Here is a 25,544-nt window from a genome sequence, read left to right as displayed (position 1 = left end):
CGCAGTAGCGTTTCCTATAACCCCGCCTCCCAGCCCTCGGTCCAGCCTCGGTCTGGGGCTCATTCACATGAACGGAGGAAGGGAAATAACTCTGGATTCAGCTATTAGTACATTAAACAACTTTTAGGACCTAATGATTTAAATAAGGGCTATTAGAGTGTTCGTACTGGGAAGATGATTTGCCTAAAAAAAAATTATCCGATGAGTTACAGACGTCTCTTTCCCAATGTAAGTCTATGGGAAAAGGTATTTTTGGGCCCATCACATGATGGACATGGAAGTTGTAGTACCGCCATTTGGCCACTACGGAAATTTGCGTCAAAGCCAGGCGCTCTTCCTGGGAGCTTGTTGTGGAGCCATAGTCCTCTGTTGCTCTACATTCTAAGCCCACCCACTTTTTAGCGGTCTAATCAAATGTGAAAGAATTGATTTAAATCTCTCTTGTAACTGTACACCGCTCAAATATTCAGTTTCACTGGGGAATACTCACAGTACAGAAGCTAAAGACGCTCTTACTTTTGTTTTACTGGGACTTTAAGTAATTTTCCAATTCCAATTTTCTGGTTCCGGTTTCTTAAATATGAGGATTTTCTGCTTGTATATCATTGTAGATTTAAAACCTATGGGCTTTGGACTGTTTTTTACTATTTTCTGACTTATTGTATTAACGATTAATTAGGGATGTACCGATCCAACCTTTTCAGTTGGCGATCCCTGGGCTTGGGTATCGGCCGATACCGAGTACCAAACCGATACAAGTGTTTAATTAATAAGCTGTATGACTCACTGTGTGGAAATGACTGGGCTCATTCCTTTATGTGTAAGGCAACATCAGACTTGACTTAAACATTACCTTCCTAACTTTGTAAAACAAAATGTAACAAATAAATACATAGATATAAATATACTAAATTGTTATTCATTATTAAAATAAAGCAACTTGGTAAAAAAACTTCAAAATGAACAGGAATTACATTTCAAGTGTAAATCTTTTTAAGGCAAAAACAAATTGGTCAAAACTTACACAGGAATTCAAATTCCAGTATATACTGTATATAGTATACAAACAGAATTGAATTGAATTGATCAGCCCAATTCTCAACGCTACCCGATCCAGCTATTTGAGTCAGTATCTGCCTGATATCTGATCCGGTATCGGTGCATCCCTACGATTAATCGATTAATTGAGAACAATAACCAGGAAGGAAAAACAGTCATTAGAATTAATTAAAAGCATAAAACTACTGGCAGTCATTGTGTGATAAAACACTGACCGAGTGTGCAGCGCCGCCTCAGAGAGCAGCTCTATCTCAGAGAGGGGCTTTGGCCCAGTTTTGCTGCATTTCATTTGAATCCTCAAACAAGGTGACTTCCAGGTCTCTGCACCAGAAAACACAGCCCTGCGAACCCACATAAAGCCGAGACGCATCGTTTAGAATCCCACATTTCATGGGCCGCAGTCACCCCTCAATGTAGTTTGCTGACATGTACGTACAGGGGGGAGAAGAGGGGAGGGAGGGCGTGCAAGTTCAAGAGCCGAGCGTGGGAAGGCACCCACGGCCATGGACGAGGGAGGGAGATGGGAACTGGGGAGAGGAGGAGTGGAGGCGAGAGGAGAGAGAGAGAGAAGACTCGATGAGCCATGGGAGGTGCTTCTAAATTGCCAAATAGCCACTTCCTGCGAGCTATTCAGTGTTTCTCTAAGGGCCTTTGTGAGTGTGTGTGTCAGTGTGTGTGACCACTGGAATTTTAAGGACCCCCTTTTTAGTCTAATTACATCCTGACATATTTTAGCAGACGGGGCTGTTTCTATGTCACTGAGCATCCTGCAGTATGATCATTATGTTTTCCTTGTACCTTATTTGCAGTTGTGCATATTATATACTGTATATACTGCATGTATATTACTCCGCATACAGTATGTTCAATTTCTGTGTCAGTGCGTATTTAGCACTTAGTGTTGTTTGTCGAGGTGAGGTCATAGATCTCCCTCAGGGGTTGTGTATCTGTGTGTGTGTGTGTGTGTGTTATTGTGTGTGTGAGTGTGTGAATATAGGGGTCCTATTCAGGGTGAAATCATTAATTCTGGCTAGACGGGGGGAGGTAGGGATAGAGGGTGAGAAGAACAAGAAGAGGGAGGTTGAATTGGATTGGGGGAGGGAGTGAGGAGGGAGGGAAGGGTGGGGGGCGGAGGGGGGGGGGAGAGAGTGGGAAGGGGAGGGCTGTAGTCTGTTGTGAAAGAATGCTCTCTTTCTTTCTTTCACTCTTTCACTGAAGCCCGTCTTTAGATTGGCTCAGTATATCTGTCTCAAAGGCTTTCATGCATCCACTCATCCAGCTGAGAAACGCGCACACACACACACACACAAACAAGGTCCACTACACAGTGTCCTTCAGTGCACCGAGTCCGTCACCACAACACACACAATAGAGAGAGAGATTCTTCTGTGTAGTGTTTTTCTTTCTGATGTGATTTGGCTCAGGTTCATTTGTATTCAGCTCCGAAGCTGCTCAAAAACTTTCTTCTCACACAATGTCACTCACTCTCGTTCTATCCTATGCATGCAGACGTTTTTTTTCCCACTCTTAAACACAATAAAAAAAAAAACTGTTTAGCATTCATTCACAAGAGCAGTCGGTCTCTGATGACTTTGACTTTATTCAGGATGCTGACTCCGTGGCTTTTTGCAAGAAAACTGTTTTATTTTTTTCCCCGGGTGCCTGAAATAGGAGCTCTTATGCTGAGGTTCTGCAAGGCATTGGGATAGCTTGTGTGTCTATCTGTGTGTGAGTGCGTGCGTTCGTCTGTTTGTATTATGGCAGAATCGCAGAGTCAGCTACCAGCCACAGTCAAACAGCTGCAGAACATTACAGAGGAGTCATGTGACCTGTAATAACACATATTCCCAGCTGTGGAAAGTAAGTCTGTAATTGGTATTTTGAATAGTATGCTACAGTTTGCACAGTGGAAGAAGTTATCTCACGGCATTTTGAAAAGGATCAAAGTGGATCAAACGGCAAAAGGCGCCACTCTTGAATCTTTTTTTTGTATTTAAAGTAGGGCTGTCAATTGATTCAAATATTTAATCGCGATCAATCGCATGATTGTCCATAGTTAATTGCGATTAATTCACATTTTTTATCTGTTTAAAATGTATCTTAAAGGGAGATTTGTCAAGTATTTAATACTCTTATCAACATGGGAGTTGGCAAATATGCTTGCTTTATGCAGTTGTATGTATATATTTATTAGGGCTGTCAAAGTTAAGTCGATAATAACGTTTAAATTTGTTTTAACGCCACTCATTTCTTTAACGGAGGTTGCAACGGGCTCAGTTTTGAAGCTAGAAGTGAAGATACTGACGTCATATGAAACTAGAAAACCTAAGGAATCCATTGGTACTAACCATGTCATAGCTTGTTGCGAAGGAGGTTAAATAAAGCTCCAAACTTTTGCGCTAAATGTTGGGGAGTAAAAACTGTGTCTTTATATAAATCAACAGCAACTGATCCAGGGCTGTTGATGTGTATGGGCTTAAAGTAACACGTGTACTCTGACTGAGGACCAGATCTCTGCAGCCACTTGCTCTCACTGCGTATGATGGCCGCTAGATTAACTGTCAGGCTGACAAACCGTCAGAGCAGATTAAGCATGGATCAATTAGCTACTAATAAGCGTGGTGATCTTGGGTCTGCATGTGTGTGTGTGTGTGTGTGTGTGTGCACATCTCTGCTACTGGAGATCAGCTTGCAGGCTGGAGGAGGGGCTACATTTTAAACGCCCAGGCACAGTGATCTACTTTCAATCTGTCCATTTAAGTGTGTGTGTGTGTGTGTGTGCACGCCTGTGAATGCGCGTGTGTGTTTGAGCTGACAGGATCAATCACTTCCACCTCGGTGAGTTGTCCTTGCACTCTCCATGCCTGTGTGTTACTCTGTAGTCGGGCCTTGCCTACTATCCTCTCAGCTTCTTTCCTGAGGCGCTGACTGACCTCCAGTTCACTCTGCTGTTATTCACCTGCACAGCCGGGTCAAAGAGCAACCAAAACAATAGAGGCAAAATACGCAAAGGCCTTTGATGACCTGTGTGGCATATTTCTAATCTTTAGACTAGAGCTGTCAAAGTTAACGTGATAATAATAACGCCTTAACGCAAATTAGTTTTAACGGCACTCATTTTTTTTTAACACATTAACGCATCTTGCGATTTTTAGGTTGTTCAGTTTTAAAGCTAGGGAAGGAGCCTAAATAACGCTCCAAACTTGCGCTAAATTTTGGTGAGGAAAAACTGTCATGGCCATTTTCAAAGGCGTACCTTGACCTCTGACCTCAAGATATGTGAATGAAAATGGGTTCTATGGGTACCCACGAGTCTCCCCTTTATAGACATGCCCACTTTATGATAATCACATGCAGTTTGGGCCAAGTTATAGTCAAGTCAGCACACTGACATACTGACAGCTGTTGTTGCCTGTTGGGCTGCAGTTTGCCATGTTATGATTTGACCATTTATTTTATGCTAAATGCAGTACCTGTGAGGGTTTCTGGACCATATTTGTCATTGTTTTGTGTTGTTAATTGATTTCCAATAATAAATATATACATACATTTATATAAAGCAGCATATTTGCCCACTCCCATGTTGATAAGAGTATTAAATACTCGACAAACCTCCCTTTAAGGTACATTTTGAACAGATAAAAAATGTGCGATTAATTTGCGATTAATCACGATTAACTATGGACAATCATACAATTAATCGGATTAAATATTTTAATCGATTGACAGCCCTAGAAATTATACACTTTCTCTATCATATTACTTTCCTCTATGTCACTGTATCTGTGTCATTCTTGTAGCATGATTTATGATGGATGGATGTCATGGAAACATCCATGGTTTGATTCTCATTCTGCAAAGCTTAATGCATTTAACCCTATATGGTATATGGTATTAATCCCTGTCGTCGATTTTAAAGACACAAGAGATCAAACAATGCATTAGTGGAGCACAGTAGGCCTTAACCATAGCACTAAGCCTATAGATAATAACAGAGCATAATACCAGAGAATCTACAGAGCTTATCTCCCCTGCCTCTCCCATCAGGATCCTTTCCTCCCATCCTCCGCTCATCTACTTTTAACCTGTTGGAGAAAAGCAGTCTGGGAAAAAGCAATCAACTGCGTTCCTCTCACTCAGCCCGGCTTTACCAACTGCTTTCCCATGAGAAAGTAATAACGTGGTAATGACAGAAACACAGAATTGACACATAAATGCAGGCTATTCCTTACGGGTGATTGTGTAACTCAAGTTGTAAAGGCGATAGAGCCACAATCACTTTATAATATTTAAACTAGGGCTGTCAATCGATTCAAATATTTAATCGCGAATAATCACAATTGTTAATCGCAATTAATTGCAAATGAATTATACATTTTTTATCTGTTCAAAATGTACCTTAAAGGGAGATTTGTCAAGTATTTAATACTCTTATCAACATGGGAGTGGGCAAATATGTTTTTGCTTTATACAAATGTATGTATATATTTATTAATGGAAATCAATTAACAACACAAAACAACCACAAATATTGTCCAGAAACCCTCACAGGTACTGCATTTAGCATAAAAATATATGCTGAAATCATAACATGGCAAACTGCAGCCCAACAGGCAACAACAGCTGTCAGTGTGTCAGTGTGCTGACTTGACTATGACTTGCCCCAAACTGCATGTGATTATCATAAAGTGGGCATGTCTGTAAAGGGGAGACTCGTGGGTACCCATAGAACCCATTTTCATTCACATATCTTTAGCTTGTGTAAGTTTGGAGCGTTATTTAGCCTCCTTCTCGACAAGCTAGTATGACATGGTTGGTACCAATGGATTCCTTAGGTTTTCTAGTTTGATATCAGTATCTTCACTCTAGCTTTAAAATCGAGCTTCAACCTCCGAAAGATCGATGTTACAAGTTGCGTTAATGCGTTAAAGAAATTAGTGGCGTTAAAATGAATTTGTGTTAAAGCGTTAGTATTGTGTCAACTTTGACAGCCCTAATTTGAGCTAAGGGTTAAAATGAAGGTACATTTTTTTAAGCTAAGGCTTTTCTCCACCACCTGAGTAGTGTGAACATTTAAAGTTTAATTTGAATGCTTGTAATTAATATCTTCTGGCTGTTGACCTGTAGTTAGAGACCTCAGACAATAGAAGTACTTTGAGGCCTCAGCAGGGAGTGACTGAGGTTTGTGGTTTGGACTGCTGTTCGAAGAATAGCCCTCATCTCTCCCTTAAGATGTGACATTACACCACTGCAGGTCACATCCTATTATATATCATATTATATCCTCTCTACTGTAGTGTTAGTGACCCAGTAGCCTGGCTGGATTGGCTGGCCCGGTTATACGTCTGCTCACACTGTTCTTGGAAACGCTGACCTTATGAGGCTGCATTGTTTCTCAATGTGAAAAGAGATTTGTGTCTTCGAAGATTAGCTAGTGAGTGACAGCATTTCAGCTGGCTCTGGTGGGACTGGTTAGTCTGAGCAGTTCTGTGTTGTTTTCTGAAGGAATTTCCCTAGGAAAATTAGCACGCCAAATCAGGCTCCAGAGATAACAAGCCAACTTTCAGATAAGCAACAGATCACATTTTGAATTAAAAATCCTATTTTATTCTTAATGGAGATGTCAGTGTTTTTAGCCATGTAGCAACATGGGTCAATTGGTTGGTCGGTCCACGGTCTGCCATATCTCAACAATTATTAGATGGATAGCCAGGAAGTTGTATACAGACATTCATGATATATTAGCATTCTGACACGCTAAACTACGATGGTGAATATGGTAAACATTATACCTGCTAAACATCCCCATTTTAGCATTTTGAGCATGTAAGCAAGTTGAAGTTAGCATTTAGCTCATGCTGTGTACATCTGCAAGCATGACTGTAGACTCTAAGGCCCTGTTCAGACCTGGCAACATGCGTTCTGAGTGATCCGATCACAAGTGGACAGCTTTAAGTACGTCTGTTCACACCTGGCATTAGGATGCGTCTCCACATGCGTCTTGAGTGGCCACTTGTGATTCGATCTCACTTCCTCGCTCTATATGCAAATAAACACGTAGTAAACACACGGCCAATACAGCAGCCGTTGTGACGTAATATTACATGAATGTCAGTAGTAATATCCTACATATTCAGGAATTCTGGTATATTGTATCAACATCAAAATAAAAGGTTATTGTACCGGCAGTCCAGATAACAGCGGGGCACATAGCTCCAGAGAGCCGGGGAGGAGAGAGAACAGGCGGAGAGGCGGGCGGTCGGGTGTCAGGTCCATGCAAAGCAGCGGAACAAAAACACAGACACATCTCCGACAATATGATAATAATGCACTTTGCGTGCCTTTTCTGATAGTCTGTAGATATGTAGCCTATAAACAAGATATATTTTAATAAAATACAGTTGTACCGACAGAATACAGTAGAGCACAGAGGCTGTTTCCATGCTGACAAGTGCCCGTGTCTGCCTGTATTATTCACCTGAGGAGCGCAAAGACCCGCGGATCCCAGCGGGACGTCAGTTGATAGGCGGTCCTTCAATGTGGTCCAGGACACATTCGAGTACACACTACTAAAAGAATGTGACCATATGTGGCCCAGACCACCTCTGAATGTGGTCTGAATGATCCGATCTCGGTGCGTCCTCAATGCGCCTTGAGTGCGTTCACACCTGTACTTAGAGCTGTCCACTTGTGATCCGATCACTGAGGACGCATGTTAATACCAGGTCTGAACAGGGCCTAAGTGGGCGTTCACATGTTGCGTCCACAACCCTCAGTCACTCCCTGCTGAGGCATCAAAGTACTTCTATTGTCTGAGGTCTCTAACTAAAAGCCTACAGCCAAGAGAAAAAGATAAATGGATCTTGTAAATCCCTCAAAGTAGCTTTACTGCTCCATTTGTCTGTGTCAGATTGGCTGACTTTTCAACCTGATTTTGTCCCGTCCTTGGACAGAAAGGGTGAAGCCAGTTAAGTCTGTGGGACAGATCGGAAAGCTCTGGGTTAGGGATGCACTGATCTGACTATTTCAGTCCGATACGATAGTGATATCTGGGCTTTGGGCTCAGCCAATAACGAGTACCGATACCATCCACCCATTATCTGTAACCGCTTATCCTATCCTTAGTCGCGGGGGGACTGGAGCCGATCCCAGCTGACATTGGGCGAAGGCGGGGTACACCCTGGACAGGTGGCCAGACTAACACAGGGCTGACACATAGAGACAGACAACCATTCACGCTCACATTCACACCTACGGGCAATTTAGAGTCAACGATTAACCTAACCTGCATGTCTTTGGACTGTGGGAGGAAACCGGAGAACCCGGAGAAAACCCACGCTAACACGGGGAGAACTTTGTAAAACAAATGGAACAAAGAAATACATAGATATGAATGTATTAAATTGTTATTTATTTAGGAATTACAATTCAAGTGTAAACCGTTTTAATGCGTCAACACAACTTAAAAAGGAATGGCAATTAAAGTATATAATGTATATTAGTATACAAACATAGAAACCTTTTGGCTTGTGACCCATCAAAATGAAATAAAGTCTTGTTACAAGCCCTCATCAATGGTTGTATATGTTTACTGATTTTGACCAGTTCACCAGATCTGTTTACTTGTTTCTCTTGTTTAGTTAATCATTTTTCGAGGCCTTAAGAGGTAAAATGATCCAGTAGTTAACTTTGAAAAAATGCATGGATTAAAGGAAAATCTGAAAAAAAATCTAAATGATTTTGTGAGCCAAAAATATGTTTTCTGCTGTTAATCATCTTGCGACCCCTCAGATTTATCTTTTTGGTGTCCAGACCTCCAGGTTGGGAACCCCTGCTCCAGAATATTATGCTTTACATTGCCAAGATGCAACATTTTAAGAAACAAAACATTATATTTAATGCATTCTTGACTATGACGTATATTTTGGCACATATACACTCATCCAATGCAGGCGCAAATTTACAGTAGAGGTGCATACATTGCCGCAGGGTGAGGAAATGGCTGGCTGGCAGTGAGGAAAAATTGAGGTCAGCACAAAAACCAGCAGTTAAGAAGCCTGGGAAGCCAGGAAGTCTGTGAAGATCTTGGAGATCCTCCGATTTTGTTATCAACCATGGAGGACTCCCCAGAATCCCACTGTTGCTGTTTCTAGCACAACTGTGGCACAGTTCCTTTGTCTACTACTGTAAGTCGTCTAGCAGGTGGAGATTTTGGTTTTCCAGAAACGTGCCTTTGTCTCTCCACAGTCCTGCAGTACAATGACTTTTCCAGACACTCCCAGAGGGGAAAGAAAAACATTGCAGTGTGTGTGTGTGTGTGTGTGTGTGTGTGTGATAAAAAAAGATTTCATCAGTTCCAGACAAATTGTTGTAGCAGCCCTCATCTCTGTCTTTACCCATTTCTCCCTTTTTAGTGTTCAGTTCAGTCATCTTCTTTCACATCTTCTTCCTTTTCTGTCTCTGCAGCCTCTTTTTTTTGGTTCCAAATATACCCCCTCCACACTTCTCCTTCTGTCTGCCCCCACCACCCCTTCCTTCTTTTACACTTCAAAGCTTTTAGAGGGTGTGTGATCTGTGTGGTGGGTCTCTAGCGCACACAGCTCCCCAACTGCATTGCTTCCGCTCACTCCATGGAGGTGTGCCTGTTTGATGGTGTGCAAATGTGTTTTTCATGGTATCCATCAAACACCCATTTAACAGACACTATTTTCTGGTCTCAAATAGCTGGAGATAGAGAGAGAGAGAGAGAGAGAGAGAGAGAGAGAGGGGAGCACACTTTGTGTATCTGTGTCTGTCAACACAGGAAAAACTAAATCATGTGGTCTGTCTTTGTATCTGGTTTCTGCTCATATCAGCTAGTTTGCTTCCTGTATATTTAACCCACTTCCTAAATTGTTCCCTGTGATAAGGACTGAATGAATCAAGCTCAAAGTCTGACAGAAAAACTTTATTATGACATCATATACTGTATTTTTTATGCCACTAATTGTTTTTTTTTTTTTCTCAATCCCTCTTCTCTCCAGTCCATTTTGCTGCTTGGGGCTGTGGCGTTGCTGTGTTTGGGCCTGGACCTCCTCTTCCTCCTCTTCTACTCATTCTGGCTTTGCTGCCGGCGGCGCAAGAGTGACGACTCCTCGCACTCCCATACGCACTCCCAGCAGCCCAGCGCCGACTGCTGCTGCACCGCCTGGTGCGTCATCATCGCCACGCTCGTCTGCAGGTGAGAGGTTATCCGTCTATACATGGATAATGAAGTTGTGTGTATTCTTAAGTGTTTAACCCCCTTTTCCCCTGCAACCGCTACAACAATATTAGTTTTATTAAGAAGGGTTGAGTGAGTAAAGGTTGATATATTTAATCATTCCAACCAATTAAAGGAATCGCCCTGTAGCCTTGAGTGGAGTTTGTAACTTTTCTCTGGGGATTGATGGGAGGCCTGGCTCTGTATAATACAGCCTGCTGCTGTACAGCTGTATAGACCATATCACTAAAACTGCACAAGACAGATACTATGTTTTAGATATACTGTAAATATACTGATAAAATTGTGATAAACTATTTTGTTTTCATTTTAAGACAATTTTATTGCCCATGATATAATAATAATATAATAGCAAGTCTTAAGAACATTCATTGGAATTGGAATGTGAAAAGAATATTAAAATATTCAACATAATTATTTAGTTGTTGTTGAATACTCAATTCTGATTGGTTAATCACGGCGTTCTGCGGTCTGTTATTTCTGTATAGCAGACTGTTGCTATGGGCGCAGTTCTGATGTCAGACTCTGGCGGACCGTTTTGTGTCAAGTTATTGATTTCTTCAGTAAGTAGCCGTGTAATAAGCGGAATAGTGTACAGCTAGCGGGTCATTGTTGCAAAGAAATCCCTTCAGGGCGATGAGAGACCCCACCGCTAGGCTTTCTTTCACAACAATGACCGGCTCGCTGTACACTATCCCTTACATAAAACATAAATAAAATAAAACCACACAACCAAAACAATAAATAAAACAGACCCCTGGGCTCTGTTTAAAAAAATGTGCAATGTCTGCTCAATGCCCAAGACTTATAATGGTAGGTAAATCCTGCTGTTTATTCCAGCATCATGTTGACTAAAATGTTAGTGACATTTTGATGTAAACAAACATGCATGTAAACACAACAGGCAATATCGAGGTCAGCAAAAACGATTGAGGTCATGTCCATATATTGTTCGATAAGTCGATAACGTAATTATCGTCACAGGCCTGATTGTGTGTACTCACGGTACGGTCAATTTCCTTGCATTAATTATAGTTATGTTTCCTTCCAACTGTTTTATGCACATTTTAAATGTGCACATAAAAAACTGTGGGGAAATGCCAGAAATGCAAAAAATAGTTAATATCTCAAAAAAGCTTTTTTATGATTGGCTAAGCTTGAAAAGTTACAATAGAATCTGATGAGAACAGCCTGCTTCTTCTGCTGCAGACAAATCATTCACTTTAGTGTACATGCTTCCAGTCCACCAATAAGCCCAAAAGATAGAAAAGAAAAAATAACGGGAGTGTCAAGGATGCACATTCCCAGGTTCGAGTCCAGACAGGGGCCATTGTTGCATGTCACTCCCGTCTGTATCACCGTAGGCTGCATCGTAAAGCTGGATTATAACAGAAAAAATCCATTCTTGAAAAGGAAATGCCATCCTAGTTTGGAAACAACAATGAAATGCCATAATATATAAGAGATACTGGCGCTCAGTTATTTGCCCCATCTTGCTTTGTTCTCTAATTCATGGAAACATGCACTGATTCACATTTTATTATGCAGATATTTCAGACATCTGCTCAAAACATTTTAAAGGTAGGGTTGGTAATGTTCTTCAAAAACATTTTCGTTATATTAGTTGAAATTCTCATTACATCCCGACAGCAATCAATAAATCAAATACTGAAAAAAAAAAAAAAAAAATCCGGTATCTGTGGCTGTCGCAGGACTGTAATAAACCCGTCCAATCATTTAATTCAGCCTGAATTAAATGATTGGACGGGCTACCTGCCTAACTATCTACCTGTCTTCCTGCATGCACTTTGCCCGTGCCCTCATTGCGCATCATTGAAGTCTTCCACGAGCTGCTAGCTTGACAGCTGTGAGTACTAACAGTAGCCATGTTTGTTGTGGCTTTGGAGGGACGCCTGAAGCGACGGACTGTCAGTGTTGCAGACTTTCTCGCTAGATTTAGGGACTTTTTGGAGCTAGTGCTGCTAGCTACTTTCATTGGAAAAGAGTTGGCAACATTTTCGGTTGATTACTTTTTTTAATCTAGCGTACTCTTGCTAGTTTCTCAACATTACCAACGCTAGCTTTAATGGAAACATACCTAAAGTGCCTGACTGACAGTAAACTGCGTATTGCAGTTGTGGTGTGAAATCATTATATCTTTAATTCAGTAAAAAAGGAGATGTGCTCTTCTGTGAGTTTAGAGAGAATAAGGGATGATAAACAGAAGTAGAGGGAGGGCAGTCTGAGGAAACCCTTTAAAAACGGTTTGATAATGTAAAAAATAAATTGCAATCAAGCAGAAAACACGGCTGCTTTTCCCTCTTCTTGCCAAGCCAACATTTCGGAGATACAAGCTTTTCACTGAACAGCAGTGATATGTACTGTACATAATGGCTGTAAATCTACCTACATTGTCGAAGCAAAAAAAGCCCATGAATTGTTGCTGGGAGCCAGACAGGTGGTTACACTCCACTGTTTCTGTTTATCTGACTCTGAAAGCTGTGTACACTCTGAGATCTTTCACCCAATCGACCCAGCAGCAGGCTAGACAGTATTCCCACCACAGATACTGGGGCTGTGTGGACTCTGCTCTTCCCAGCACACACAAACATACAAACTATTCCTCTTTCATTTACTCCCTCATCACTTGTCTACTCCCCCACTCCAGACACTTTCTCTCCCTCTCCCCCTTTTCTTCATCTCTGTTAGTCCCCCCTCCGTTATTTATTATTTCTCTCTGATCGGCCTTCTCCCTGGCCTAGAAAGGTTGCCATGGAGACAGAAGCAGATTTGATGCAGAGACGAGAAATGAATTATACAGTCAGGGGGAGCTATGTCTGTGTGTGTGTGTGTGTCTGTGTGTGTGTGTGTGTGTGTGTGTGTGTTCGCGTGACTCAGTGCTGAAAAGTGTTTTTTTTGCAGCTTTTTAATATTTTATGATTAGCTATGATATTTCTTATTGAATATTTGATATGGATCTGAGTGTGTGTGTGTGTGTGCGGGTGTGCTCATGCGATTCTTTGTCCACCATTTAATATGACATCATTCTCTATTTTTGGCACAACACTAACCACATGTGGACTTCCTCCATTTGTGTGCAGATGCTGTGTCTTGTATTAGGTTGTTTATCATTGTGCTACTTACACATGGTGCTGAAAGGATTAGTTGATTAATGGATTATTCGATCAACAGAAAATGTATTTAAAAAAATAATTATCAATGCATTTTTAAGTCAGTTATTAAGACAGAATCCCAAACATTTGCTGGTTCCAGTTTCTGAAGAATACATTGAATATCTTTGGGTTTTAGATTGTTGTCACTTTGGGCTCTGGAAATCTATGATGGGCGTTTTTCTCTATTTGTTCTATTTGTCTATTGTTTTTTTGCAACCAGAAGGGTGGAGCTACAACCCAACGCTGAAATGTTAGCGAGTTTGCCCACTGGTCTGTATGTTATCAACTGTTTACACGGAATAGCAGTTCATGTATTCAGGAGGTCAGCACTGAGAATAAAATAAGACATGATTTGGCTGTACCACTAATTGGATGCATTTATTTTGGATTCCGGTGAATCAGTTTGGTTTGGACTTGAACTCATCATGGACCCAATTCTGACTGACTACATTTACTGTCTCATCTACTGAGCTGAGCTCCAGCTGCGTGCCTTTTAGTGTGCTCATTTAGGCACGGCAAAGCATTTTTAGCGTTATGATGTCAGTCCATTTCAGCTGAAAATGGACTGAATCAGACACTAAAGTTAGCCTCACTCAGAACAGGCTGCTGTTTCTCCAAGAAAGAATGATGTCTTAGTGACGTATGTGTTTTTCTATGTGGGAGCTTTTTTTAATCAGAGCCAAGCTGGCCAATGTTTGCTGTCAATTGCTTGACTTCTGAACTTTTGCCCCTCCTTTTATGTCTCATAACCTAAGCTGCTGGTTAATAAAGTCATGAAATCCCCTGATAGGGGCAGCAGGTATTAAACCAGCAAGATAAACCCCATGGAGAGAGGAAAGATGAAGGGACATGGAGAGAGAAAGGAGAGGATGAGTAAACAGGAGTGATGATTTAGTGTTAGAAAACTGAGATGACACGGAGGATGGAGTAAGATGGTGGGAGGCCGGAATGGGTGGGGAAATGGACAGAGAAGATACTTACATTAACAGAGTACATTAATATGCCTCCACGCCTTTATTCATCTTCTCTTGTCAAGTCTGCTTCCCTCTTTTATTTGTTGTTTTATGTACACATAAAGTCCATCGTAAAGCTCTGAAACACACACACACACTCACACAAAGGCGTGTGTGTAAACCGGCTGTAACACGGGGCTACTCAAGATCTAATGGGCTAGAATGAATTGCCTTAACAATGGCCGTAAATTCCCCTCTACAAATCTGTCGGTTGTTAGTGTGCAGACAGCGACATCATCAATACAAAGAGTGCAGTCATACACACACACACATGCACACATACAGTACACAAAGAGAAAAGAGGGTGAGTGTGAAAATAAGAGCATAGTGAGGAGGGGCTTTGTGGGGAAAGAGGGTTAGATGTGAAGAAATAGAGAGTAGAGAGGGGATTTCTTTGGTGGTGGTGGTGGTGGTGTTGCGTGGGCGAGGGGTTAGTTGTGGTGTGAACATGTTTAAGGAGTACAAGGCTTTTTGAAGAAAGGGTGTTGGGGCCAGGAACCTCAGATATTGTAACATGTGTCATGTGTGAATGTGGATGCAGAGCTGCAGAAGGATCATATTATGTGCGGTCTGGTGACCCAATTATTGTGTAGAGTCTGTGTGTGTGCGTGTACGTGCTTGTGTGTGAATCATTCCTGGTAGTCCTGTGCCTGCCCAAGGCCTTAGGGTGACACCAAATCACAGTACAAAGAGCTCAGCGTCGCCTGTTGGTGGTTAACAGAGGAACTGCACTTAATAACTTCACCTTCTTTGCTTCAGTTTTGTTGCATGTATGACTGTGAGTTGACTGTGGTTGAGTAAAGCTGCCTTCACATGATAAGAAATTTGCTCTTCACTCACCGCAGAGCCTTGCAGAGGCAGCAGGTAAAATATCTCCCCCAAAAAGAGCGCAAGGAACGCCATTCACTGTTTCTAGGCAACAGTTGCAGCTGTTCTCATTGGTTGCGCTTTGAAAAGTCAGCAGCAACCAAGGTCAAAGTTGAAATAATTAGAACGTTGATCGCAGTGCTCTGTGGCGATTTCGAGCAGTGCGCCAGGCCAAGGTTAGCGCTTCTGCCAGGCGGGCAAAGCCGTTCTCCTCAGGAAAACAATGGCACAGCCAGCGCAGAGTGATTTTCTGTTGACCATGTATAGACGGCTCTAGTCATTGTGTTAACACTTGGCACTTCCTGTTTTCTGCCCTCCCAGCGCTGGCATTGCTGTAGGATTCTACGGAAATGGGGAGTCCAGTGATGGAGCTAATCGTTTGGCGTACTCCCTCCGTCATGCCAACCGCACCGTGTCCGGGGTGGAGAAACTGGTGAGTTACCTGCTGTATCCCTACACTTATCATGATCCAATACAAAACTAATAAAGAATAAAACAACACACTTAGGTCATGTGTATGCATGTTTCTATATTATTATTTGCATGCTAGGTAATGTTATGTACATGCACAGTATACCATGAATCAATTTAAGGTTAATTGGAACTATATCTGTATATGTATCCATGTTCTTTTCTGTCAACATGAACCAATAAAAAGAATAAAACATGTGATTGGTGGCAGTTTTAAGGTTAATTTCTCTTTCCCAGGTGTCAGACAGCGCCCTAGCCTTAAACCAGACAGTGGAGGAGAGCTTGGTCCAGTTGGAGACGGCCTTCCAGGACCAGACAGACTATGTGTCCATTGTCCAAAAGCTGCAGGGACAGCTGGACGAGCTGGTGAGGCTGATGGTGGATATTCCCTTCTGGTCCAATACGGACATTTCCCTGGAGGACTTGGCCCGCAAGACGGAGACTTTTGATTTTTACAGGTCAGTACTGGTATGTGTTTTGTAATGCAAAAAGTATTTGCCGGATCAAAACTGATCTGTGCAGAGGGAATCAACAAAGTTATGGTATGATGTTTTTACATTACAAATATTCCTCTCAGACTGGCTGGAGGGTGCAAGTTAAAACCATTAAAATTAAAACCACTCTGGCCTGACCATAACATTGTTAACCAACCATGGCAACAATGCTGAAAGTGAATAAACTAATGGCCACTTTATGTTTTATAACCTTGTGATTCTGACTTCAAAACCTTTAGGAAAAATTAGCTAGTTATGTCACGTCTGGTGTAAGCAGGGTAACAAGGGATAAGACCTTAATGCAGACTACTACGCAGACGGATACAGTTCAGAGCTTTATTGGAAAACTAGGAGAAGGGTACAAGAGTTTACAGAATCATGAGCAGGCGACACCGGGAAGCAGTCCATACAGGCAAACAAAGCCGACGAGGGGCAGGAAAGGGAATCCAAAGTCCAAATGCAGAGGTTGAAACCAGGGAGGCAGTCCAAACAGGCAAACAAATCCAAAAAGGGTTAGGTAGAGAATCAAAGGTCCGCGGCTGCAGTCAATAGTAAAAAAAAACAAATTACGTCCTATGTCTTTACCTAATCACTTTTCCTTCCTACCTCGATGGAAAACCGCATGAAATGGAAACATGTGAAGGAGAATTCTGTGCAGCAGGTTTTCGCCCGTCCGCGCACATCCACATTTTTATAACTATGCAGACATGGATGGGTGGCGAAAATTGAGAACTTTAAGGAGCTTTAAGAATGTTGGTTTGCCGCGAGGAGAAACCCGCATGGACTATATGAGATACAAAAGTTTCCTTGTCCGGATTTCACATCAGCTCATGTCCGTGCAGCCATCCTTGCGGAAAGTATAACCGAAGTTTTAGGAAAAGACAACAACCGCGGTGCTCAGAGAATCTGACTGCCCTTGCTATGGTGGATTTATTTATTAATTTAAAGGGAAACTGGCGATTATCAGCCGGCTGTCTGTGTCACGATTGACAAAAGACTGCCGGATAGGTGACGCGAAACGACCGCCGGACTTTTGCCGATGGGGGGCTCCAGGCGCCGTTATCTGCATGTACTGACCCCCGCTGCAGTACCACAGAGCCGGTTGAAAATCAGCAAAGTTTCCCTTTAAAGCAACTTTATTTACAACACATAGAAAATGAGTCAAGTTCAAGGAAGGATTCCTGTCAAACACTGTCCTCCTAAGAAAGATGTTTTCAATTTATCCATAGTATACAATTAAACAGCAACGGCTATGTTGACCAAATGGTGCGTCGCTTTGAATGTTGCTGCTGCAAGGAATTGTGGGACAGCATTATCTCCTTTCCTACTTTCATAAAGTATGGTCTATGCTTAAGGATTGGGGAACAAGAAATGTAGCTGGAGGGAAGGGACAGAGAGACAAAGTGTGACAAGTGAACTGATTGACCCTGGTATATGTGAAATGTCCTACATGGTGTATGTTAAAGGATTAATTAGCTCACCTTCTACGTTGTGGCTGATGTGTTTTGCTTCTGTGTGTTGTGTAATATCTTTTATGAAACACTGTGGTAAATGTGTTTGTTTACAGGTGGCTGGGGTACCTTAGCTTGCTGCTGTTTGATGTGCTCATTTGTCTTCTGGTGCTCTTCGGCCTGATACGCAACTCTAGAGGCACTCTGATTGGGTAAGCTGCTACACATCATACCCCAAGAGTTGCTCCTATTGGACGAGCTCAAATCCTCCCTACACTCTGTGTCTGTTAAAACAGTGAAATGCATGTCATGTTGTTAAGCTAAAACTTGACTTTAAAAATCTTTTGTGTCCTTCAGAGTGTGTCTGCTGGGTGTTTTGACTCTGATAATCAGCTGGGGGTCTCTCGGCATGGAACTGGCTGTCGCTGCTGTAAGTGTAACCATGGCAACACCGCCGAGCTCTCTGGCTCTGCAATGATGTAATCTTTTTTTTTTTCCTCACTGCTCGAGCGAGTGTGTTGAGCGTGGATGTTACTGTAGCCTGATGTGTCATGTGTGCTTACCCTCTTACAGTCAGCCAGCGACTTCTGCGTTTCCCCGGATACCTACGTCACCAGGGTAACCGAGGAAAACGCTGTCATCAACCAAGGTATGCAGACAAGAAACTGCAGAACAAGTGAACTGGTAGCAGCCGTTTTTAAGGTTTTTGTGCGTGAAGACACTTCCAAGACTTTTAGGCTTGTGAATCGTAAAAAAAATATGTTAATTTGTTGTGAGCACTTCAACCAAAGACTATTTTTTCCTTATCCGATTGTTTTATTTGAATATTTTTAGAGGCTTGAAGAGATGAAACAATCCAGTATTTCATAAGAAAAAAGATTTCTGTATACTATTCCTGCTCATATTTATGACAACAGGGGATGACTGAGGCTCTCCACTGCTGTAGAAAGACAACACATTTTATAATTAGTAGTGTTAATTATAAGGCTGGAAATTGAAAAAGGAAGGAAGAAAAGATAATTTGGTCTGCTGCTCATAGGCAGATACTGTGTGTTGACAAATAAGCAGAAACATCTTGAATAGACTTCAGTATTCACAATGACAGTTGAGTCTCACCCTGACATGTTGCTGCTATTTTAAGACGCTAGTGTGTGTGTTTATGTGTGTATCTAAGGGGATTGTGTTTGACTGACACTCTGGTATCTAAAAAGCTCTTACTCTCTCTCTGCTGACTGCAATGCATCAGCAACCCTGCACACTTCCCCTTTCCCCACCACTAGCTCTTCCTCCTGCCTGTCCCGAATGTAAAAAAAAAAAAATCTTCAGAGCACATTTTGGCTTTTTCACTTAGGATCATTATCTGATTTGTTCTCTCTCTTCATCCTTTTATATCCCTCTTTACCTCTCGATTGCTCCCTTTCTTCCTCTCCCTCCCTCATTTCCCTCTTTGCACTCATCTAATGAGTTCTGTTGTCTGTCAGTTGTTTCCGCTCTGTAGAGCACAGATGTTGCCTCTGTAACACACACATATAACACACACACACACACAGACACACACACAGACACACACAGATTTATGCCTGAGTAATACCGCTAACAAGCCTCCATAGAGAGATTCAGGGCTTAGAAATTCTTGATACATACTGTACAGTGATGGAGTTTGCCTTTCGTTCATTAAACTGTATATTTTAAATGTATGTATTATTATTCTATTGATGTGTATGTAATGGTTCATTCCCAGATATCCTGCAGTATTACCTGAGGTGCAGCCCTGGCCAAATTAACCCCTTCCAGCAGGTAACTTCACCCTCTTGTTGGAGTTATTCTTTTGATTCTAATACATTTCCTTCATTTCATGTGATTTACCTGCTTAAAGGTACTATGTAGCATTGTCAGTTGATGTTTATAAACATGCAGCATTCAAAGTTGGCCCCTCCTCAGTTCAGATCAAGTTTATTGTTATATACATATAACAATAATAACAAATCCTACAATAATAGATAATTAATAAACAAATCACTGTGGGTAAAGTGTTGGTGCATTATTTGAAGAGAGGGCGGTGGCGGTCAAGCGAGCTGGAAAGAGTGAATGAAGAGAGGGAGCGGTGTTAGTGAGAACAAAGCAGTGAATCAGAGAAATAAAATAATATTTTCTGATTGTTTCACGGCGGTTGCATTCCAAAGCGCAAATGAACACGACCACACCTCCGCACAACCCTGTGCGAAGGCGCCAGATTTTCAGCATAAAGTAGTGCAAAAACTAACATCGCTAATTCTTCCTGCCCCGTCGTCCGCCATGTTTGTTTACACTAAAGTTTGATTGCGAGAGATTTTCCGAGATTACCAGTTTTAAGAGTCGGGACTCTTGTTGTTCGTGAATGGAGTCTTGTTAGTGTGTGGTGTGCTGTTTTGGCCAAATCGTTGCTCTCTACACAATATAGGAACAAAACTGTTAAATTGAACACAACATGTCGTTATATGTGGGGTCTCTCACATTTTCAACATCTGTTAAGATTTGAAAAATCTTTGAGTGTGGACCAGACTTAAGGGTGCCTTGTGCCTTGGTATCAGAAGCCGAGGGGCGTGACAAAGCAGCGTCATTTGGCAGCCTGAGCGAGCTGCACACCCTGCGCACTATATTATTGGCTGGAGGTTACACCCCCACATGTTGCCCAAAAGCTGTTTGCTGACGCCCAGAAACACCCCGAACACAGCAAAATAATAAGAAAAGAGAAAATACAGGCAGAGGGCTGCAGAGTCTCTGTAGATACAGACACCACCACACACTTCTAGTGGGTCAACAGTGATGATTGAGAGGGATTATTTTTGTATCAATGTATACATTGTTTTTTAGGAAAGTGCTGCATGTTGTACCTTTAAACCTTTTTTGTTTGTGTCTCTTTATGTTTTTATAGAGGCTGTCAGGGAGTCACAAAGCATTGGTGGAGATGCAGGATGACGTGGCAGAGCTACTGAGATCAGCGACACGTGATTATGCCAACACCAAGGTGTGTGTGTGTGTGTGTGTGTGTGCAATGATCTGTAGGTCTTGATTTGCACGGATGAGTGGATTTGCGTCAGTGGGAGCGTAACGAAAGTTGCAGTTACAAAAGTGCCACGTGTTTTATCTGGTGTGTGAGGATTTACATGAAGGCGAATGTCTATATTTGAGCGCACATGTGTAACCTTTGCTTCTTGTGTGCAGGGGAGTCTGGAGCAAATCCAGTCCGTGCTGAACTCCACTGAGGTCGGTCTTCACCAGCTGACTGCTCTGGTCGACTGTCGCAGCCTACACATGGTGAGTCACTGTTGTGTGTTAGAAGAGAAAATTCCTCACATCCTGGACTTTCTTAACAACTCTCTCCTCTCCTCTCCATGCAGGACTACGTTCAGGCATTGACTGGGCTGTGTTATGACGGCGTGGAAGGCGTCATCTACCTGGTTCTCTTCTCCTTTGTCACTGCTCTGATGTTCTCCTCCATTGTTTGCAGCGTGCCACATACCTGGCCTGGCAAGAGGTAACACACACACATACAGTCTCTCTCACAAACACACACCAGACTCGCACATTCCTATCTCTTCAGTTAATCTGTACACTAACAGCTAACATGTTACTAGTTCTAACTTGTTTAACTAAGTTCATCTTATGACCTGAAAACAGTGGAAAGACCCATAAAGAATCTACTCCATGCATGTCATTCTTTAAGTGTTTTTTGCCTCCTGAGCTGTTGTATCCTCCCGTACGTCTTCCTGCTTGTCTTTGCATCCATCCAGTTTTCTCTGCAAGTTTATTTTATTTGTTTGCCGTCAGCACTGCCAGTCTGGCTGATTGTTTGTTTCTATGTTTGTACTTATCTCTCATTTTTCTTTTCTCCGCTGTGGACTCGGAGCACCAGTGTTGTGTTAGATTGTGTATCACCACTTTTTTTTTTTTTTTTTTCTGTGCCCCACTTCCTCCTTCTGTTCCGTCCCTTCCTCCTCTCTCCCTGTCCTGATTTGGAAATGCTTTGGGCTTCAGCGAATGATGGTGGATATCAAGGGAATTAAACGGTCCGATAAAACGGCCCGTTCAAGTAGCCATTCAAACAAACAAATGATTATTTGGTCAAATTAGCGCAACGAGCTCTAGACTATACATGCAGGTTTCACTCTGGTGAACGATTTGTATTATGAAGCACAGCTGTGCCACAACAGCGATGTTTTTATGCTTGTTTGTTGGGTGTGAATATTACCAGCAATGCTAATGCATGGCCCAGCAGGTATTTAACAATAATCCATAATGTCCCAGAAGAATAACTGCTCATGGGGTTGGTTGCATATTAGACTGACTGTGCTGCAACTGCTGAGTCTGTTTGATGGGCTGAGCTCTTTTTTGGTTGCCTGAGTGAAACACCTCCATCTGGTGGCCAGTTAATGCAGTAGCTGCTGTTGTGCCTCATGTCTCTGTTAAAGCTGGAGTAGGCAGATTGGAGCAAATATGATTAAAACAAGTTATTTGCATAAAACTATATCACTATATCCTGTCAGTAGTGCATGAGACAAGTAATCTGAAAAAAATCATGTGCCTCTGTGTCCTCCGGTGCTCCTAATGACATCTGCAAGATTTCATAGACCGGAGGAAAACAACCAATCAGAGCCGAGCTGGAGTCTGCTGTCTCTGAGCAGCTGTCAATCACTCACAAACTCAGATCAAACGGTCAAACTAGGCAGCGCTGATCAAATATGAATCAATATTGTTACTGTAATGACTAAATCTAGTATAAAATGTTTTCAGAAACATCTTGTAGTGTACTGTTTAGCTGTAAATGTTGAGATCAGATGAAGAAATACCAAGCACCGCCCACCAACCGGAGCAAACTTTTTCATTTTACAGCTAAACAGCACACTACAAGATGTTTCTGAAACTTTTGAGGCGAGAAATAGCCATTACAGTTACAGAATATTGATTCATATTTGATCAGCGCTGCCTAGTTTGACCGTTTGAACGGAGTTCGCGAGTTATTGACAGCTGGCTCCGTTGAATGAACAGCCAATAGGAACGCTTCTCTCTCTGAAATGACCTGTGATTGGCTAAAGTCTCCTGTCACGGGCTAGATTTTCTAAAGCCTGAAAACAGAGCCATGAGGAGGTGCAGAAGTCTAGTTTTCTTTCAGAACACTTGAATTACAATATGCTGAAAGGTTATTGTGGAATTTTTGCCCAATGATGCCAAAAATATTCTGCCTAATGCAGGTTTAACATACTGTAGGGCTCTGCTGGATATGTTCTTCATACAGCTCCCTCCCTCTTTACTATGAAACATTACCAGCCTGATGATATGATGGTATAGACTTCCCAAAAAAACAACAAAGAAGAAAAAAAATAGTCTTGATAATAAGGTCCACATATTCACATGTACATGTATTTTGTGGTTGACCAAGCCAGCACATTTCTGTAGCCAGAGATCCAACTTCCAAATCAGCACATATCTTATTTGATGCCTCATTCTGTTACGTTGCTGGCCGTTTTACATTTTTGACCATTTTATGTCTGAAAATGGTTTGCCCCAACCAGCCATGTTATCTCTTTTTTTTCCTGATGTTTTTTTTAATTTTTTTTATCTTTAAGTTCCATGAAGCACTTAGTGATGCATGAAGTACTTTAAAGAAAATGGATTTTTGAAATTTGGACAATTTGAAATGGACGGTAATTGTCAGGAGCGTATCCTCTATGTCAATAGAGTATGAGTGCATGAAGAAAATGACTGCATGTTTCTACGTATTAAGAGAAAATCGAAGAGTCTGCTATCTTTAATATTATGTAACCACACACAGCAACAAAAAAAACAGCTTCATGGGTCCACTCTGGGCTGTGTAGTAATATTAGACCCCACTGTACTTGTAGATGTATGCTGCCCATGTTCCTTTTCTTCTTGTTCAGCTGCTTTGGTGCTGAAGGCATGGCCTCACCCAGTCTTTTGTATCAGGGGACTCCACGTAGTACAAGTACACCTTCCCCTCTCCTAACCTCCTCTTCAACCACTTGTTTACACTCTGTTGTCTCTCTCGGATCTCCCTCCCCTCTACCTTCTCCCCTCCTATCCATCATAACCTCTCGTGCCCTGCCCTTACCTTGACCAATTGAAGGACGGATGAGGAAGACGGAGAGGACGAGTCGGGTGCCTCGCGGGCCGGTGTGCACGATAACCTGTACCGCGTTCACATGCCCAGTCTCTACAGCTGTGGCTCCAGCTACGGTAGCGAAGCTAGCCTGCCCGCTACGGCCCACACTGTCAGCAATGCCCCCGTCACTGAATACATGTGAGTTAGCACCCACCGCTAGCTAGAGCCTAGCAGGATCAATACACTGCCTGCCATAAGTAGCTGATGCTTGCCCCCCCCCCCGTGACCCAGACTAGCAGCGTAGCAGCGCCTGCGAGTTAGAATAGCTAGTGTTTTGCTCTGTATGGCTCGCATGTCCCTCGTGACACATTGTCAGTCAATATTTCTCTCAGTGAGTTAAAACCCTCCGCTAGCTTTCCCCTTCATGCTCATAGAAAGATTGCTGCCTGCTGTATCAGCCAGCCTGTAAACAGTAGCCTGTTTCAGTCCACAATGTCAGCAAAAAAACAATTAAAAGAGAATTCACTCGCTATAGTATAAGTTAATATTGCCACCCTGCTTGCTACGTGTTTGCCAAAGGACTGCTTGCTCTGAATACAACAAATAATACAGAAGCATATGTATCTCTAGTCTGCCACTGCTTGCATCCATTTAAGCTGTGAGTTTATCAAGTGCTAGGTGTTGTTTGCTGCTAAGGATGAAATAAGGAAATAGTCATGTGGCATAGTGAGTTTCTTGGACCATTAAAGGACCATGTTTTCCATGTTTTGGGCTTTTAACAAATCCTGTATGCTTAACAATACTGATGTTTTAAAGCATACAGTTGGGTTTGACTGATTTATTCCCTTCCACGTAGTCAGTTTTGGTCCATACCAAAATGCTATGAGACTTGACTCTTGCCTGAGATAGGTAATCCCTTACAGTGAATGTTTGGTCATATTTGCTTTTAGTGAAAGTTAAGCTATCAATGCATGATTATACAGTTTTGAGCCTATATTTTTTTTCTTGTTGTGCTTGTGAAATCAGACATTTAAGAACAAGAGTCAGCTGCCAAAGAACCAGATTCACATAATCCAAGGAAATCAGTTCAGTAACATACAGTAGACCTATACTTTGGCAGCAATGTAAATTAAACATGAACAGTTAATGGACCAAAACATAGGAAAACATGTAAACGTCCTTTAAGTATAAAGATCTTAAACTGAAACAGAGCTTTAAATACAGAGCAATGATTACAATATCAAGCTACCTGGGTAAACATTTTATTATTATTTTGTATTGGACTGTTTCAGGTAACTTTGATGTATTTCCCTTGTGGGAATGATAGTCTTCTCCCATACGTATCTCTTTGCAATAATACTGTAAGTTGAACCATGTTCCTTCAGTTTTTTCAGACATTTATATCTACCTAAGGTCTGTAGGTGTCTGACTGTTAACATCAGTGAACAGTTGTGCTGTGAGATCAAGGAAATAGCCCTTATTTGGCTTGCTATTAAGTTGTGCTTGCAAGGGACATTTGAAGTTTAATGAACAAAGTATTTTTCAATCTTTTAATAGTTACAAATAACCAATATATACTTTTTACAATTTGTGCTGAAATCCTGTGGGTACGCACTACTATTTTACAGAGCCAGTGAGACTAAATGTTTTTCTT

General features: G+C 41.9%; 1 protein-coding gene across 2 annotated transcripts in view; it reads left to right on the top strand.

Annotated features, from left to right (window-relative positions):
* The window catches only part of LOC119484717 (protein tweety homolog 3-like), a 37,791-nt gene that overhangs the window by 4,490 nt on the left and 7,757 nt on the right, over window positions 1-25,544 (top strand). For both annotated transcript variants that reach the window (XM_037763758.1, XM_037763760.1), the window contains exons 3-13: window positions 10,083-10,279; window positions 15,696-15,807; window positions 16,083-16,303; window positions 17,907-18,002; window positions 18,148-18,220; window positions 18,364-18,439; window positions 19,532-19,587; window positions 20,705-20,797; window positions 20,995-21,087; window positions 21,171-21,307; window positions 23,915-24,088. In XM_037763758.1, coding sequence (XP_037619686.1) covers window positions 10,083-10,279; window positions 15,696-15,807; window positions 16,083-16,303; window positions 17,907-18,002; window positions 18,148-18,220; window positions 18,364-18,439; window positions 19,532-19,587; window positions 20,705-20,797; window positions 20,995-21,087; window positions 21,171-21,307; window positions 23,915-24,088 — 1,328 coding nt within the window. The remainder of the gene's footprint in view (window positions 1-10,082; window positions 10,280-15,695; window positions 15,808-16,082; window positions 16,304-17,906; window positions 18,003-18,147; window positions 18,221-18,363; window positions 18,440-19,531; window positions 19,588-20,704; window positions 20,798-20,994; window positions 21,088-21,170; window positions 21,308-23,914; window positions 24,089-25,544) is intronic.

Source organism: Sebastes umbrosus, chromosome 3 (assembly GCF_015220745.1).
Source record: "Sebastes umbrosus isolate fSebUmb1 chromosome 3, fSebUmb1.pri, whole genome shotgun sequence".
NCBI lineage: Eukaryota > Metazoa > Chordata > Actinopteri > Perciformes > Sebastidae > Sebastes > Sebastes umbrosus.
Note: the sequence above shows the minus strand (reverse complement) of the source record. Positions and strands in the feature narration are given on the sequence as shown.